Source organism: Callospermophilus lateralis, chromosome 4 (assembly GCF_048772815.1).
Source record: "Callospermophilus lateralis isolate mCalLat2 chromosome 4, mCalLat2.hap1, whole genome shotgun sequence".
NCBI lineage: Eukaryota > Metazoa > Chordata > Mammalia > Rodentia > Sciuridae > Callospermophilus > Callospermophilus lateralis.
Genome location: NC_135308.1, coordinates 48,914,872 through 48,934,567, shown reverse-complemented (window position 1 = coordinate 48,934,567; position 19,696 = coordinate 48,914,872). Strand labels below are relative to the sequence as shown.

General features: G+C 37.3%; 1 protein-coding gene across 10 annotated transcripts in view; it reads right to left on the bottom strand.

Moving 5' to 3' along the window:
* Slc20a2 (solute carrier family 20 member 2) overlaps positions 1 to 19,696 on the bottom strand; it is a 101,535-nt gene that overhangs the window by 36,629 nt on the left and 45,210 nt on the right. For all 10 annotated transcript variants that reach the window (XM_076853790.1, XM_076853797.1, XM_076853793.1 and 7 more), the window contains 3 exons: positions 8,595 to 9,147; positions 3,893 to 4,033; positions 2,556 to 2,641 (listed from right to left, as the gene is read on the bottom strand). In XM_076853790.1, the coding sequence (XP_076709905.1) occupies positions 2,556 to 2,641; positions 3,893 to 4,033; positions 8,595 to 8,883 (516 nt within the window). In that variant the 5' untranslated portion in view covers positions 8,884 to 9,147. The remainder of the gene's footprint in view (positions 1 to 2,555; positions 2,642 to 3,892; positions 4,034 to 8,594; positions 9,148 to 19,696) is intronic.

The following is a 19,696-nucleotide window of genomic DNA, read 5'->3' as shown; positions in this document are numbered from 1 at the left end:
AGGCTTCCTAGGAAGTGTCACCTGAAGGTTGAGTAGGAGTTTGCCAGGCAAGGATGGATTCCAGGCAGAGGAAATAAAAAGGGTGAAGGCTGGCAGGCAAGACAGACTAGCACCTTCCAAGATGTAAACAAATATTAGAGTAGCTGCTCCAAGCCCAGGAAAAGGAATGGTGAGAAATGATGATGGCAAGTTTGTACTTATTTAAGAGAATGAGCTCTTTAATAGACCACTAGAAAATGCTAAAAGAAAAGAGCTGTATTTTCAAACAATATATAGCTGAAAAAAGGCATGTCCTTGATGTGCTGGAATGGCTCAAGCATAAGAGTATGCTATGGGAGTCCCCCCTGGTCCCCATAGAATATGTTCCAAGATCCCCAGTAGAGGCCTGAAACTGAGGGCAGTACCCAATCCCCATGTACTGTTTTTCCTATACATACATACCTGTAATAGAGTTCAACTTATAAATAAGGCAAGTAATATTAACAATAATAACTACTAATAAAATAAAACAATCACAAGAATGCAATGAAAACTTTTATGAATGAGCTCTCTCAAAATATTTATTATACTCATCCTGTGATGATGTGAGATAATATAATGCTTACATAATGAGATGGAGTGAGGTGAATGATGTAGGCATGGTGAAATAGCATTAGGTTTCTACCTAAGAGTTACTTGAAAACAAGCATTATGATACTGCCACAATAGAACTGATCATTGAAATGGCTAAATGACTAGTGGGTAGGTAATATACACAGAATGGATATACTAGGAAAAGGATGATTCACATCCTAGCTAAAATGGGAGCAGGGTGGTGGGAAATTTTATCACAATACTCAAATTGGCATGCAATATAAAGCTTCTGAATTATTTATTTTGGGAATTTTCCAATTAACATTTTTAGACAATAGTTGGTCATGGGTAGCTAAAACAATAGAAAGCAAAACTATAAAAAAAAAAAAAGGAATACTACAGTGCAACACAAAAAGGTGCTTTATTGCTTACAAAAACATTGTAACGATTCAACCAAGATGTCCAAGAAGAGATGAACAGTTTTTTAAAAATGTGTCTCTTCCAAAAAATAGAAGATATATAGCCATAAAAAAGATGAAATCCTGTCATTTGTGGTTATCATGGATGGAACTGAAGGATGTTATGTTAAGTGAAATAAGCCAGACACAGAAAAAAACAAAAAAACATTGTAAGTTCTTACTCATTTGTGGAAGCTATAAGAGTTAATAACCAAACTAGAAAGTAGAATGGAGGCCACCAGAGGGCAGAAAGGAGGTAGGAAGGAGGAATAGAGATGGTAGATAATGAGTACCAAAATATAGTTCAATGGGGGAAGTAGCTTGCTATAGTTTGGATACTGAATAGCTCCCAAAGGCCCATGTGTTTGGTCCCCAACACATGGCACTAATGGGAGGTGATGGAACTTTCAGGAGGTGGAGCCTAGAGGAAGAATTTAGGTCAGTAGGGGTATGCATCTAAAGGGAATATTAGGACCCTGGTCCTTATTCTTCCTCTCTTTTTGCTTCCCCAATCACAATAGAGTGAATAGGTTTCATTCATTGTGCTCCCTGCCATGATGCACTGGGTCTTCATGGGCCCAAAGCAACAGGATCAAGTGACGATGGAGTCAAACCTCTGAAACCATGAGCCAAAATAAACCTTTCCTCCCTATAAGTTGTTTATCTCAGGTACTTTGTCACAGTGACAGCTGACTAACATATAATTCTAATGTTATATAGCACAATAGGGTAATATAGTCTATATCAATTCATTTTATACATTTCAAAATAATTAGAGGAGAATAGTTTGAAGGTCCCCAATACATAGAAATAATAAAATGTGAGGACATGGAAATGCTAATTTTTCTGATTTGATGATTATATATTGGATCTATCAAACTGTACCCCACAAATACATATAAACATTACATGTGTATTTTAAAAATGAAATATAAAAAAGAAACATATTGCAATAACCCTTTGACAGTCAAATTAAAAAATGACAACTGAGTTTCTCTCCAGAATACTAATCTAAATTCTAATCTTATTTTATTTTTCAGACAAAATGCACACCATGTAGGCATATTTTCTTTTTTTGCATCCTTCCCTCAAATTAAGTTAGTATTTCAATCTTGATATCTCCATTTTTAAAAAATAGGAAAATATCTTTAGGAAATCTCCAGATGTTTTTAATGACAATCAATTTCAAAATCTTAATATCTCATTCTATTCTGCTTAACATTCAGGAAATAATTACCTTTCTTTTTTAAGGTCTGAGCACAATTCCTAGGAGTATTAACTAATGAACTAAATCAAAATTCCCCAAAACACTACTGGAGGTGCTATTTTCTGGGGGATTCATTGGATACTCGACCTTGGCTCATTTGGCCACTTAAGATAATGTCAGACTAACTCTGGAGTGCTGTACCTTAACAATGAAAATATACAATTCTCCCTCATACCCCCTTCTTACTATCAATTTCTATTGATAGTGAGCCAAAATTAGTCCTAAAATTTAATAAAAACAAAAATAGCCTCACTTACCTTTTTTAAGATGAACATTCTGATCAGTATAAACAGCACACCAGACATGAAACCAGACAACAGTGGAGATATAAACCAAGAGGCAACTAAATGATTAAAAAAGAGTCTAATGAATGTTAAAATTCATACATGATTGTGGTCATATTTTTATAATATGACATTGTATATAACAATATAGGTTATATACAGTTAATAAATATCACCAGAATAGTTTACTCAACTTAGAACCCAGCAAGCCCTCCTGACTCTGTATATTGCTTCACTCAGACACAAAGTAGCACATAACAGATTACACTATCAGCTCAGTGGAGTAGCTATCCCCCAAGCACTAGCCTTAGAAGACAGATTCCTTTGATTCCCACTGAGCCCTTTCACCTGCAGGTCCTGTACTTGTTCCAACAGTAAGGTTTTTTTTTGTTTGTTTTTTGTTTTCAAAGGTTGCCACCTTCCATTAGATTCCTAGCTCTGGTGGCACACTGAAACTATCTGGGGAGTTTTTAAAAACCACTTATGCTCTTAACTCTACTTCCAAAAATTTGATTGATCTGAAAAGTTTGGAATGAGGTCTGGGTGGTATTTTAAAATCACTTTTCTAGGTAGTTCTAAAGTGTAGCTAATTGATGACCACTCAGATATAAGGTAATTTTCCTGGTGGCTTGTGTTTCTGATTGGCAGCTCAGAGACCTGATTAACCTGGTGATTCTGGTAAAAGAATGAGCAACACAGAGGATGGCGATGGGGCAAAAGAGCCTTTTTCACTATGGGTGGGTTGATGTGCATGAGGTTGAGTGGATTTACCTTGTGCTAAAAGCATAGTCAGGAAGTAAACTGTTACTACTCTTGGAATGAGGGCTGGCCTGTTTTGGTCCCTGCTCAGCACACCTATAACCTCCAAGGAACACTACAATGCTTCCTCTCTAGGGGGCAGACTGGACAATGTCTTGACTGCAGGAAGGTTAATAACACTGGCTTCATTTGCCTCCCCATAACCATGAGCTCCTGGATTCAATGCCATTTTCCTTACTTCCGGCCTAGTCTTTCTCTGACCTTTACATAGACTTCAATCAAATAAATTTCTCTTCTGCTTGGGAAGAACAAATAAATATTGATTTTCAAAGCTGAATGACAATGTAAAATTTTAAAAGAATGGAGTTTAAAACTGTCTAACAGTTCACAATCTCCTTTAACAGAAATTCTAAGGGGGAAAGCATTACTCATACCATACAGGTCTTCTAAATCTTAACATTTGAAGGGAAAAATATAAAGTAACTTGTAATAAAACTTACTCTAGAAAAGGTAAACTTTCCTTCTTATAGGTAAAAGAAAATGGCAATTACCAATCTTGACAAGTTCCATCCACTGCACACCTTTTGTACCAATTGCAACAAGTGAGAATCCTATGGTTGAACCAACAATGCAATGAGTTCCTGAGATTGGAAGTCTCAGGAAGGATGCAATCAGCTGCCAAACAGCTGAACCTGTGAATTGAAAGATAAAAATGAAATAAAATCAGACACATAGTACAGTCTTAGCCACCAAGGTAAGAAGTCCAAATTATTATTCTCTATAACAACATTTCCCTGAGTTTAATTTTCTTTTCTTTTTTTAAAAAATATTTTTTAGTTGTCAATGGATCTTTTATTTTATTTATTTATATGTGGTGCTGAGGATTGAACCCAGGGCCTCACACATGCCAGACAAGTGCTCTACCACTGAGCTACAACTCCAGCCCCCCGAGCTTAATTTTCTATGGATTATTTTTTATAAAGTGCTGAGGACCAGACAAAAATTGCTCAATTACCTTGAAGGAAGGACTATCCCTTCTTCAACATGGAAGAGATTATGACGGCTATGTATTTAAAGGCAAGTCTCCTGATGCCAGTTATCACTTGCCTTTGTCACGTGAGGGTGAATATGCCAATGATGAACTTGTTTTGGTGTGAAGTTTGGCCAAAATCAGCAAGAGATTAAAGACTCTACCACACATAGACAGATAAGAAAGGCAACACACTGGGGAAAAGTTTTGTTACAGTTATGCCTTGTAGTCACATTATGAGGAGTGCTAAATATTGTCTATGCCACATTAGTCTGTAAAAGAGTGGAAATTACCCATTAAACATTTTTTTTGGTCTCTCATATGAAAAATAACTGTGATATTTAACCCAGAGTTGGGCGTCTGCTTTCAGATCCTGCTTGGTGTGTTTGGGAGCCCTTACTGTACCTTTGTGTCCTTTCCTTCCATTCCACCACTTTCCTAGGCTTAATGTTTTTCTAGGCTACAGTTCACTTGAGATATTTTCATAAGCAGATCAGATTTTGCAGTGAGTATTAAAAGCATCAGCTGGGAGAGATCGTTTTCAGAAGCAGTTGTTGAAAAGCCTGTTCAGAACTGTACAGGAATCAAGAGTCTGGCAGATAAGCTGGGTACATTATTAATCCCAAATGTTAATTCTGGAAGCCTGGTTGCTTGGCAGCAGCAGCACCTTTAAGCGGACCCCTGGCATTTTCTTCAAAGACATCCAAGTTACAGAAGAGTCATTTATGGCTGCACAGGTCCCAGTTTGTGAGGCAACATGGACAGCTGCTCCAGTGAGGGCCAGGCGTGCTGACCTTTGAGCTGAGGCTGGCTGTGACCCTGTGTCTACCTCTGAATCGTGTGTTGGGAGAAGAAGGGGCCAGCTTTGTGCTGCCAAGCTGGTAGCAGGCTCCATGGCAGCACCTAGGCTTCCCTGAGGTCAATTCCTTAAGCTTCATATCTGAGCCCTAGACTCTGCAGGGACTAAGTTGTTCTAAAAATAAAGCTAGAGTTCGGAGCATGTTTCATAGCCAGAACCATTACTTAAATCTAGGGATGTAAGAGAATGGTATAAACTCACCCCACTGCATTCAGACAAGATTTTCCTTTCCTTTCTCTGGCTGACTTTGTAATATATGTCCTGGAGGGGAGTTTGTAAGGAAAGGTAAGGGAGTGGGGACTGCCTGCAAGGGGAAGAAGGAAAAAGAGAGAGAGAGAGAGAGTGGGGAAGAATAAAGGAACAGCTGTAAGGAGGGGTAAACAGAGACAGGACTGGCTCGGGGACTTGGTAGTGAGCAGGGGCCTCCTAAACCTCAGGAATAGCTGAAGGTAAATGGTATTACACTCACATCCAGGGGGAAAGAGAGATTTTTAATGTAAGATAATAATATCCTACAAAGAGGAATGGGATTAACTATGGTATAAAGGTGTAAGAAAGCCTAGGGAAAAGGGGGAGTCAGGCATCCTTGAGGCAATAGGCTCCTGCAAAGACGAAAGAAATGGCAAAGGTTGAGGGTCACAGTGGAGACAGGCATTGGTGAGGGCGGTTCACAGAGCAGAAACAGGAGGTGAAGGATAAGCAGGGACTGGGCAGGGCTTGGCAGCCCTGGATGCTGAGTGGCTATAAGGGGTCTGTATGCTTCTTATGCGGTAGAAAGAAATAGTTTATGCCAACATGGGTATTACTATGAGAAGAATTCTCAGTAGGTATTGGCAACAGTTGGTGGTTTCATACAAAGTAGATAGATAATTGCTTTAGAGCTGAGTGTCAGAAGATAACTTGTTCAGGAAGTTGAGGGGCACCAACAATTTCTTCTACCAACCAACACAACTCTATCAGAAAAAACAGAGGCCCATGGATGGGGGAGAATTTACTAAGGAAAAAAAGAGAACATTATAGAACAGAATAAAAGGTCAGGGAGAGAGAGGGAGAAGAAAAAACTGAAGGAAGAATTTAAAAAGAGGAAGACTAGAAGAATCTGGACTTCTGAATAAAATTAGCTTTGGTTTTGGCCAATAATAATTACACTACCATCTTAAATTTATACAGTTCCTCTGCAAGGAGGTCCACTTTTAAATTCTAGGTAATTCATATAAACTCCCCCAACCCCAAATACAGGCTTTGAGATTCAACTAACCACACATGGAAAAAAAAAAAAAAAAAAAAAAAAAAGAAAGAAAGAAAAGAAAGACAGAGAAACCAAAGCAAACAATCATGTTATTGAAGCAAAACCTCAAATTGCTTTGGTAAACCCAAATTCTAGTTGAGGTAAGTATCCTTCATTCTTTCAGAAAAGAGCCAAGGCCAGGGGTGGGAAAAATGAAAAATTGGACAAGTTATATTGACTATACAAAAAATTAGTAGTGACATAAAACTCAGTTCACAAAACTTTCTAACTTAAGTCCTCAGGATAGCCTCAGTAACTAATAATCTCTTTAATAAACACAACCATTGCTCAAAAATTTTCCTCACAAGAAGAAAAAATTCAGTTACCACTGAATTTTGTCAGTGTTTCTATTTCGCCCATATTTTCAATGTATCTTGTCCACATTGTTGAGAAAAATCTCAAATTCAGCTTGATATGATTAAATCTTAGATATTTATCATAACTACCAAGGATGAATTTTACAAATAATGGTTATTTTTCTAAGGGAATTTCAAATATATCTGACTTCTGAGAAATACTTGTTCAGTGAAGGTAAATAAAATTCAATAATTAAAACAGTGGTTGGAATTAAAGCAATCTAGAAACTTACATCTTTACAATACAAAATGTTGAGAAACAGGAACCTCTTAGCTTATTGTGTTTTTAATATTGAACATCTTAGTATATCAGTCTGTTTCTGTCAGATGTCTTCAATGACTTCTAAAAGTAACTTGTTATAAAGAAAGATAGTGGGTGACCTTCAATATGGCAAGTAATCTCCACATTCTAGGTGCATAAGGAACGCTAGTGACACCATAAATAACTAGGGACCTGTGGAATGTGGCTGTGTTCTTGGTACACCAGCATCTTACCTCCTACTGCAGGACTCTTCCTACAAAAGGATATGTCCTGTTGAAAGCAGAAGGTGGTGGAATTCCTCTCTAACCCTCTTCTCCCTAACCAAATTACCCGTATAGATCAGCTGTTTGCTGTGATGTCATCTCTACCTAGAGGCAAGCAGAGAAAGAGTCCTGTCAGCTGCACTTAGTGTATTCCTGCCTGGACTTTTCTTTAAATTGTAAGGAAGTGTCCCCATAGTGTTTCAAGGCTACGGTCACTGTGGGCAAGGGAGAAATCACACTGACCAACCAGTTTATTTGCACATCAACACAGTTCACTCAGCTCAATTCTTTCCTTCATCTAGACAACTGAAAACTACCAATAAAAGGTCAATAGTATACGCAGGTGACATACAAATTATGTTTTGGCCAGAAAAACCCACACACGTATCAAAAGTCGTTCCTAGTGGTAGAAGCAGAAAATCAAAACAAGAGCCAAAAAAAAAAAGGACTACTGATAACAAAAAAGACCAGAACTGCTTGAAATGTAACCACTTAAATTCATTTGGTAATGGCACTAGAACTTAAATGAAGAACACAAGAGTTAACATAATAAATATTATCTGTTTAATTTTTGGTTCTGAGAATTCAACCCAGGGCCTTGTGTATACTAAACATGTATTCTGCCACTGAGCTATATTCTCACTCAGCCCCATGAGTGTTGGTTTTGTTGCTGTTGTTTGTTTTCCCAATGCTGGGGATGGAAGCCAGGGCCTTGCCCATGATAGGCAAGTTCTCTACCAATGAGCCACACCTCTAGCCCTCTAATTTATATATGCATATTTTTTGACAGTCACATTTCAAAACGCTCATCCTAAGTAAAACCATAAATCAACCTTCAAGGAAATTTCATAGGTAAACTTTGAAAACACATTTAGATAATATTATTTCTTTCATAACTTTTAAATAACTCCAAAACAATGAAGAGCTACTCTATATTTTTCAACTTTGTGAGAAGTATTCACCTATCTGAAATTTATTGTAACCATCAAGACTGCTAATAATTTGAGAAAATAAATGCTTTAAAAACCAAATTAAATGCAGAAAGTGAGAAGCAATCGAATAGTAAATATGAAACATCAAAACAGTTTTTGAAAAGTTAAAACAAAAATCACATTTATGGATATGGAGAGAGTTGTAGTAGGGAAATAGGCCAGTGGACACATCACTCATTGGTGTAAAGACTTATGCTACTTACCAACCATTGCGCTAACTTCCCCAGCCATAAGTGTTTCTACGGTATCGTTGTATAGGTTCACGTCAATGATACCTTTTCGAATAGTCTCTCCTACTTTGGCCCCCAACAACACAGAGCCGGTGGTTTCAAATATTGAAGCCAAAATGCATGCCTGCTTCAAGGTCACCACACCAGAGCCCACGGCGGTACCGAATGAATTGGCAACATCATTTGCACCAACAGAAAATGCCAAGATGAAAGCTATAATAAAACCCAAAATGACCATCCACAAATACTCATCCATGGCCATTTTGGAAAATAGGTTTCGGGTACTTTTCTTTCGAAGAAATATTTTAAATAAACAAAGCTTGAGGTTATAAACTTCGTAAGGCCGAGAGTTCTTGTAAACAGTGAGTTTGCTCTGGAAAGTGCTGGACAGTGTTAGAGTCTGAACAAACTGCTAACTGCTGGTTTTCAAACTACTGTCAGTACAGTTCATTTGGTTGTGTTCAGTCAGCAGTAAAACACATTCCATATTTTTTCTCCCAATCTGGGAAAGCTGTGATGTCTCCTCCTGTAACAAGAAAGAAAACAAAAGAAATCAATTACCCTAAGCAACATGTAACAGTATAACAGTTTGTTCTTTCAGAAATAAATGTTTTAAGCCTGCTAATGGGATCTAACTTTGGCATGTGACAGATCTAACCATAAAGCAATTCAAGGAAGATTATAATTAGACTCCCTCCGCCCATACCGAACAACAAATAAAACATAAAAAAATAAAGCTGGATTCTAGATTGTCAGAGGTTGAAGCATGCTTAATAATTATAGGCTGACAGTAAGCCCTACTAGGTTAAGTTTTTATATGCAATTTGAAAAACACATTTGGTCATTATTTTCAGTGAGTTGCAATTGCCTCAAGTGAGCAAAAGATCAAGAAATGAAATGTTAAGGCAGTTTTTCAAATATGTGGAATGGGCCTAGTTCCTTAGAACAGTGATAATCAACTCTGATCCTGTGACACCACAGAGTGTGGCTAATTATCTACCTGCACATGTAGGTACAGGGAATAAGCCCTTCATGCTATAAGTACACCACGCATTTGTCTAAAAGAAAGTCTATAAGCTATGGCTTAAGGTCATGCATACAGAGGGTGATGAAGGTGGGAACTAAAAGGCCTCTGAGGAGGAACATAGAAGACTAGAGAATGAAGTAGTCTATTAAAGCATGAGTCAGACCAAGTCACTATTCTGCTACTTCCCATCTCAAAGGAAAAGCCAGAGGCTTCACCCCCAACTGACTTCGACTCTTATCTACCTTCTCAATCTGGCTCCTTGCTATTCCTTGAAAACCTCAGGGCTTTTGTACCTGATGATCCCTCTGCCAGGAAAAATACTACCCTTTGACAGCTGCACAGCTCACTCCTCATTCCATTTAGGTGTCTGCTCAAATGTCACCATCCAGAGAGGTATTCTCTGACCTTAGAAAGGAGCAGCCCCTCCCACCTGCCATTATTCATCCCTCTTACCCTACTATTTTTCTTTCTCTACTTATCACCTGACTCATTGATTCATTCATTCTTGTTGCACTGTGTTCTCCCAACACAGGGATTTTTATTCACTGCTGAATCTCCAGTACATAGACGAGTGCCTGGTGTGGGGGGGGTGATCCATAATCAATTTGTTGAATAAATGAAGAAGCTATTAAACGAATACTTACTCCTGCTTTGAGGAAGGACAGGAGATGCTACAAAATATATCTGTGCAGTAAAAATGTCTCTAAATGCTTCCTAACTACAGTATTCTGTTGCTATAGAGTCAAGGTACCAAACCTGTGTATTTTTTCTGAAAGGTATTAGATGTATGGAATGGTACTAGCACAGTGTATTTCCTCATAAATATTTACTAAATTGCACTGAATGAATTAGGCTTATCTACAATGTCATATAGAATATAATACTTTGATCAATCAACTGTAAGTTATTTATGGGGAAAAAGCAGGACACAAATTTTTATATATATTGTGATTATGGCAATGCTAATAATGTACAATAAAACATGAAAAGATGGCCTGGGGATGTAGTTCAGTAATAGAGTACTTGCCTAGCATGTGCAAGACCCTGGGTTTGATCCCCAGCACTGCAGGGAAACAAATAACACACACACACACTAAAATCCACCAAAATGTGAGTTTGAGTAGTAGTGTGATAGATGATTTTTTTTCCCTTTCCTTCCTGAACTGTATATTGTGGATACAGAATGTTCAAATGAGAATAATATATAATAATAAGGGTCAACAAACATATTTATATTATCTATGTATACAAAGTTGTAGGCATACAATTAAACAGAAATGTACACTGATAAATCTTATCATTTTCTAAGATTTTTAGCCTATGCAATTCTGAAGATTCAGATTCTAAGTGAGAGAATGAAAAGACCACTCTGAAGCAAAAGACAATATTCTACTGAAAGACATTTATTAATATTATAGGCACATTAAATCTATAATTAAAAACCAAGGGGCTGGGACTTTAGCTCATGGTAGAGTACTTGCCTAGCACATGTGAGGCATTGGGTTCGATCCTCAGCACCACATATAAATTAATTAATTAATTAAACAAAGGTATTGTGTCCATGTACAATTTTAAGATAGATAACAATTTTTTTTGTACAACTAAAAATTTATTTTAAAAAATCAAAATCAAAATATTTGGAGCCAATGTTATCTATCTTAAAATTTAAACAAATTCTTGATGAAATCTTGTTTGTCAGACAAGACTGCCAAAAGGGCACATAAGAACAACATTCAGAGGTGGAATGGGGGCAGGAAAGATGGTGGAATGAGATGGACATCATTACCCTAGGTAATGTACACATGTGTGACTGCACATATGGTGCGACGCTACATCGTGTACAACCAGAGAAATGAAAAGTTGTGCTGCAACTGTGTACAATGAATCAAAATGCATTCTGCTGCCATATATACCTAATTAGAATAAATAACTAAAAAAGAATAAAAAATCAACAAATAAATTACCTAACATTACATCTCAAAACCCTAGAAGAATAATTTTAAAAAAAAGAACAACATCCAGCAAATATTTATTGGGAATTTCCTTTGGGCTAGTCACTAGGAATACAGTAAAAAGGAATAGATGTGGTTCTGGCACATAGGGGATTTCAGTTCAGTGAATCCCGTGAAGGAGGCAGACACTAAACAAATAATCATGTAAGTGTGACTACATGCTTCAGTGACAAGGGTTATGAAGGAAGGACACATGACAATCAAGTGTCATAAGAGCAAACTGGGGCATGACCTTATCTGAGGACAGGAAAGGCTTACCAGAGATCTACAGATGGTGAGAATTAATTCTGGGACTAGGGGAAGTATTTATTCCAGACAATTCTCAAGGTAGGAAGGAGAAGAGACTGGAGGCAGGCCAGGGAGAGGGAAACCATGATGAAAATTGAGGTGGGTCACATGAAAGACATTTGCCACCATGCAAACAATCTGACTACCAATATGGGTTTGAATTGGAGATGGGGCTCACATAATCAGACTTAGCATTTTTTTAAAGATCATTCTGGGTGCAGCATAGACAATGGACTGATAGAAGACAAGCATGAATGTGGTGAGACTAATCATGAGCCTACTACATGGTTCAGGCATGAGATGAGGAATCCTGGACCAGAGTGGTGATGGTGGTAGATGAAGGGAAGAAAAGCAAAACTCAACAGGACATGATGATGGTTTGCATACAGGGGTCGAAAAAGGTTAGATGCTACTAACATATGGAACTAGACTGAAAAATAACTCAGTGGGTTTTTTTCTTTTTTCCCTTTTGTGTTATTTTTAGTTTTACTTTTTAGTGTTAAGATAGGCTTTGACAACAGAACATTTCTTATGGATGTGCCACACTTAGAGGTAAATCATGAGCACAGAAGAGAAGAGTATACACCAGAGTAGCTGTGTCCTTTGCCCAGTTTTGCTCGGGAAGGTTATTAGTCATCTTTATGTTACCATTGTAATCATTTCAGCCTAGAGATTGCCTTTCCTATTTAGATAATCTTAGACTACTCATTTCCACAACTGTGTTTGTTTCTTAATTTGGCTTTTCTCTCTCACATTCATAATCCAAGCTAACTAGCCTGAGTCCAATAAGCATCAGGTTGAGAAAGGCTTGCCACTTTTTTTTTTGTAACCTAAATGATTTCTATATCTTAAATGTTCTATACTTAAACTTACAAGGCTCATGTTTGTTAACCAACACTTTGATTTTTCTCCCTTTTCTCCTTAATTTTTTATCAAACTTGAGCAAAATTTAAAAAAATGCTTAAATAATTACACAATCTGCTGGATAGAAAAAGATGGCAATGCTGCTGAATGGAGCCACTGGAGGGCCAGAGGATACTTTGCATAGGGCCCAAACCTTAACTGCCTAGAATGTAGAAGGCCAAAATCAGGATGAATGAGGTCTGATCAGGTATGATATATGAGAGTACTGTCTGTTTGAAAGTAGGATTTGAAGGTAGATATCAAAAATCAGTGGGGAAACATTGACACATTCAATAAGATGATGTTGAGATAACTGTAAATGACCGACTATTTGGAAGGGAAAAAAAAATAGATCCCTACCTCACACCAAAAATAAAAGATTTAAATGTAAAAGTCAAAACCTGAGAAGAATCAGAAAAAAAGAACAAGTAAATATTTACTTAATATTGGAATGGGGAAGACTAGACATAGCATAAAGGTAGTTAATAGAAGGAATCAATACACTAGAGTTCATAAAAATTATGTAGATGTGAGAGAGGAAGGTCTCAAGTGTGGAAATAGCACGGAGAAATACCATCTCTCTTTCCACAGCAATGACTTTCGACAAGGGGGCAGTACTGTTTAGAATTTTCAGCTAATGCTCTGGCTCTTTCTAACACCCCTACAAGGTCTTTTCTGGAAAAGGTCAACAGTACTACATCAAAACATGAAAGATGATTGGAACAAGCTTCTTAACTCTCTCTTACCCTGACTATGAAAGCCTCCTACATGGCTGAGATTTATAGGCATGAATATTACAAGACACTCTTCAATTTTCAAATGCCACAGACTTCTTCCATTTGAGGAACAAGAATCTTTAAAGTATTTTCCAACTATTCCAAGAGGCACTGAAGGGTTTCTTAAGTCCCATCTCCCAGACTTGTAATATGTCAACAAGTTCCTCCCTTTCTTTCCTCAGCATCTTCAGTGCTTCAGCTGCCTCCCACCACCCTGTTCCTTTATCTATGCACCAGCTCCACTCTTTCATCAGGCCCAATGAGGCCACTTGGCAGGACTCAAGTTAAGTATTAGATTATGTATTGTTTGTGACAATGGAGATCAAGTCCAGGGCTTCGTGCAAGCTAACTAAGCTTTCTACCACTGAGCTGCGCCACACCACTGCCTGGATTCTCTCTTTGTAATTTCTATCAGCATCAGTTGCATCTGTACCTAATATCCTCTCTCTCACACTATTAAAAGCAGGAATGCTGAATAATTGTGACATTTAACACATCTATGCAAAATGAAGTTTGGGTAGAAGGGTCTCTGCTCTGGAATGCTGTCAAAGCTAACATATGAGGAAATTTGCAGTTTTAAAGGATTGGTCCATAGTCAACCTCCTTTCCATTGTGTTTGCTCCTGGTCTGTGAAGACTTTTTACCTGAGATTTCATGGGCTACACTCAGACCAAGATTTCCCTCCAAAATTAGGTTACACATGTAGAGAACTCTGGCTCAGAAGCAATTTTCCAGTTTCCTCTCTTAAAGCCCAAAGGGTCTCATACCTACTCTCCAAAAAATGTAAAATCCATCTTCATGGACGCTAAGGTAAAATCTTGAATTCTGACACTGAGGTAGAAATATCAATGTACAAATATCTCTTTAGTGGTGATATACAATCTAATAATTGTTGCACAATAGGGACTTGGATTCCTCAGATGTGAAAATGACTATCATTTCCTAATTCTGAATATTTACTTTTAGAATCTTATTATTTGTAGAATAAAACATAGGGAAAATATTTCTTTTTAACATTTAGCATGTACATCTTGCCATACGGAGTTTCTAGTTAACAACAGTATAATACCTGAATAGCTCATGAAAACTTCCACTTCATGCTTTCAAATTTTTGAAAATAATTTAAAATGTAATAGTGTATTTACAATAGAAAATATTGAGCTTCACATATTCACAATAATAACAAAAATTGAAACCTTGCTGAAACTTTCCATGACCACCTTTAAATAGCATATTTACAAATATGCAGAGCAGTCAAGGAGAACACAGGAGCCTGAAGGAAAGGAGATGATATTTTGACTGAGGCAGAAGCAGGGAATAAAGAAAGGAAGGGAGGAGTAGGAAGGTAGAGAGGAGAAAGGAGGTGGGATGGAGGGAGAGTGGAAAGAGAAGCAAAGTCCATCAAAAGAAAAGGCAAGACAATCAAGCCAAATGTTAGCTCAGGCTTATAGCATAGGGAATGCAACAACTATGGATCCACACAATAGAAGCAGGAAGAAGGCAGGTTTACTCAATGAGGATAAAGAGCATGAACACGGAGCCCAAGAATAAAGATGAAAGACATCTAACATGAACGAGGTACAGACTTAAAACTGGAAAAGGAATTGCAAAGGCAGTTTGCTAATCTGTTGTGGCTTCCCTTCTGAGACTAAAAAAAGGGGGGGTATTTTCCCCCTACATGAAGAAGGGGACTTTCAGTATGAGCTCTGAGTCCATTCCTGTCCAGCCAGCTACTGGCTACACCACCCTGAGCAAGTCACCTAAATGACCCTCCGAAAATTGGAGGTAATAAACCATAACTTTTGGTTATGCACAACCTAGAAGTGATAACATAGTTGACTGCTGCTACCATTAGCAGATAAAGCCCTGATAGCTCAAAAGTCAGGATCTTTGAGGTCTAATCCTATCTCTGCTGTTAACTAGCAGTTGATCTTGGATAACTCACAAATGTGTTCTGAATCCAGTTTCATCATCTACAAAATGGGAATGATGGCAACATGTATTTTACAGAACTGTGAAGAGCAAAGCCAGTTATATAAAAATGTTTTATAAGTTGTGGTGAGCCCCAAGCAACTCGAAGTAAATGATATCACTTAGACAAAGGACAAATAACAAGATTCCAAAACACTTCTAGAAGGATCTTTCTTTCCATCTCTTTGCTCCCCATCCCATCTGGTAGTCGTGTGGATGTACCAAGTCACCTCCCTCTGGTCCTGCTCTTCTTCCTCAATGTACAAATCCTGGCCTTATCTTTGGTTAGAGTGACATACATTATAAGAGTCAGAAGCTTTTTTGAGGGGCAGAAGGTGAAGAAGTAGAGATTAAAAACAATAAAAAATTTCAAAAAGATAAAACCCCATTGGAAGATAAGTTGATAGTTTCTTATAAAGTAAAGGGTATTCTGACCACATAACCCAGTCATCTCCTCCTGAGTATATTTACCCAAAAGAAATGAGACTACTTTTCTACAAGGAATTTTTTATCTAAATTCTGAGGATGGTGGTGTTTTCAAATGAAAACAGTATAATGAAACTAGGAAGTGATGTACTTGTTTGACATTCATCAAACCTTGATGACTCTAGTTCTTGTTTTGAGAGTTGAGCTTTCTTGGCCTAAGTGGGGGGTGGGGTATAAGAAGGAAAGGGTGAAAGGAAGAGCCCATGGGATAAGGAAAGGGCAATAAAGAGAGTGGATAACAAAGAAAGCTGCAGAGCCTTCATCCCTGGGAACTGTCAAGATCAGAAGATATCTTCAGTGTTTGTCAAAACTCATGAAACTATACCCTTAAATTGGTAAACTTAATATTGTCTATAAAATTCAATAAAACTGATTAGAAAACAATACTGGTCAAAAAAAGTAACATTTGCTTTTGATATTTTTCTTTTCTATATTGCAAGCATTGCCCCTATCTCAAGTCCCTCAGGATGTTATATAAATTATATAGTTAAAAGAAAGAAAGAATAGTTCTCATATTCAATAAAAAGGGGACTCTTCCATTGAGACATATAAAACTTGCCAGTTCAACTAGGGTTCAGGGACAGGTTATTACATCATGTTTAAAACAATGATAGAGAAAAGCAAAGGATCAATTAGAGGAGATGTTGAGGCAGCAATGCAAACACGAAGTTCCACAGGAAAAGATTAAAGATGTAACTCTTCCAAAGTTAGATATGAGAAACAGGTCTGCTGCTGTCAGGTCACTGACCTTCTCCAAATCAATGATTTTGTACTTTATTAGAGAAACGAAGAGCAGGGCTTTCCTGTGAAAATAAGTCTCCCAAATGACTTATAAAGGGTCTAAAAGGTATAAACCCATTTATTGTCATTCACATTTAAGGCAAATATAAAAATTACCTGGAAATCATTCCCATAGGAGGATCCACAGATTGAAGACATTTTAAATCTGGACTTGTGGGTACTTATACTGAGAGCTTCAAGGAAGTTAAACAAAGTTTGAATATGAGCAACTCACAATAAAATTGTCACTTTGGTCTGTAATTCACATCAACTCTAAAATAAGTTCTATAAAGTTATCAATAATGTATCTGCAGTATTACATTCTGTAATACGATCACCCATGAGGACAGTTGAGAATGATTTAGACAGTTCTAAGAAATAGTATGTATTCTCATGTAGGAAATGGTTCTTGTAAACTTGCCAGGCTGTGTCAGATATATGGCAATTTCAGTACTCTATCTTGAATAAGGAGTATCCAGATAACATATGGGTGTGTTTTATGACATTAATCCCAAATGGAGATAAACTAGTTTGAAATATGGGCATATATAGTTATAAAAAGATGTTTTTTATAATGTCATTTATTATAATCATGAAAAAGAGGAAGCCATCTAACTGTCCCTAGACAGGGGAGTGGCTGGGAAAATAGTGGTAACTTCTAAAAATGAAATATTATATATTTACAAAAATGATGCAACTTGAGAGTTTTTCATGACATTGGCACATACTAATGCTAAGTAAAAAATGAGTATACAAAATTATATGTGGCCATAAGATCTCAAGTATGCTTAATAACTAGCAATAAGATTTAAAGAACCATGCCCAGGGTTGACAAACAAATTTTTTTTTCTTTTATTTCAGGTGCTAGGGATTGAACCCAGGGCCTCACACTTACTAGACAAGTACTCTACCACAGAGCCACATCTTTAGCTGCATCCCACCCCCCTATTTTCTACTATGAGCAATTACCAATTTATCATTGGAAGACCTTCCAGTACACTAAAAATAAAGTACATTTCTAAAAAAATTTAGGAATGTATCACTAAAGTATGCTTAGATTTCTTGAATAAACAAAATGAATTTATCATGAATCTATCCAGATTTTTGGCTTGGGGCTCTCAATAATTTTTTTTTCCATGCTTACTACCTATAGTGTAAGACATAAGATATTTGTTCCTTCATTTATCTGTTTTTCTCTTTTATCTTTTGTTCTGGGGGCTGAGTACTTGGTGAAAAGGTCTCTGGGTGGCCCTATAGCCTTCTTGCACACTCTGATTTGCAAGATGCTTAAGGTACCTACTCAGTCACACTTGATACTTCTCTCAAGATTTCCCTTCATCTTTCTTCTCCTTCTCTTGAGGTTTGGCCATCACAACTGAACCGAATTTAAAAATGTCCTTATGGTGCCAAGTACTTTGCAGTCTTCTTTTTTTTAATTTTTTACTGAAATAGTATTTCAAGCAGCAACCTACAATTACCCTTTTATTCCTGTTTTAGTTCAAAGAATTATAAAATCAGAGAACATTTGACTTTGAGGGTACTTTAGAAAATATCTAGTCCAATTTTAGTCATTTGAAAGATGTGACGGTCCTAAGTCAGAGTAAGTTTAAACAATGAGTTCCTAAACCCACTGTCTAGTCATGGTAGAAGAAACTCAAATGAAAACAGTATAATGAAACTAGGAAGTGATGTACTTGTTTGACATTCATCAAACCTTGATGACTCTAGTTCTTGTTTTGAGAGTTGAGCTTTCTTGGCCTAAGTGGGGGGTGGGGTATAAGAAGGAAAGGGTGAAAGGAAGAGCCCATGGAATAAGGAAAGGGCAATAAAGAGAGTGGATAACAAAGAAAGCTGCAGAGCCTTCATCCCTGGGAACTGTCAAGATCAGAAGATATCTTCAAGTCCTGTCCAACTCTATTATCCTACACCAACAAGAGACCACAGGATCTGGAAGAGGCATTTTAGTCTGAAACTGGGAACCACAGGATTGTCCTGCAGGGAGAGGGGCTGGAAATTTTTGACCCTTCTTAAGCAGGGCAATCGACAGACTTCATGAATTTATGGAACATGAAACTAACTTATTTTGGTGCTCCATCTAAAGTTTCCACTTGACCTGCAGGGGTCAGGCCTTCTGTAGCCTTTCTTCTCTCCAGCTTCATTCCTGCTGTATTCACTCTCCCTCCTACATTTTTCTCATTCTGACATTTAAATTTCTTTCCAGCTCATAAAGCTTTTGTATTATTTAGATGTTTTCCACATAGCCTTTGCTCTCTGGGAGTGTTATTATACAAGTCTATTAAGTAAATATATTTTTAAAGGATAAAGAAATAACCAGCAAAAATAATTAAAATGAGATAAAGTTCAAGGAGTTAAGAGTGATTTGGTCTAAAAAAGAAAAGATTTAGAAGGTACTACATGACTCCCACGGAAAATATTTTTTAAAAGTTGACAGACTGCCTCAGGAAGGGTGGGGGCCATTTCCTTGGTGATGTTCTAGTGGAATTGGAATGGCTATATGGTAGGTTACTGTAAATAAGCTTAAGTATTTGCATTTTAAATTTATAATTCAATGAGCCCATGGAAAAATGTTATAAGGAAATATATTTCAGCCACTCAAATCTGAGCACATAACACAAGGAAGCAGTCTTTCCTGTAATAAAAAAGACTGAACCAGGTACTGTGGTACATGCCTATAATCCCAGAAACTGAGGCAGGAGAATCACAAATTGGAGGAGGCCAACCTGGGCAAGACCTTGTCTCAAAATAAAAAATTAAAAGGGCTGGGGACATAACTCAGTCGTAAAGTACCCCTGGGTTCAATCCCCAGTACCA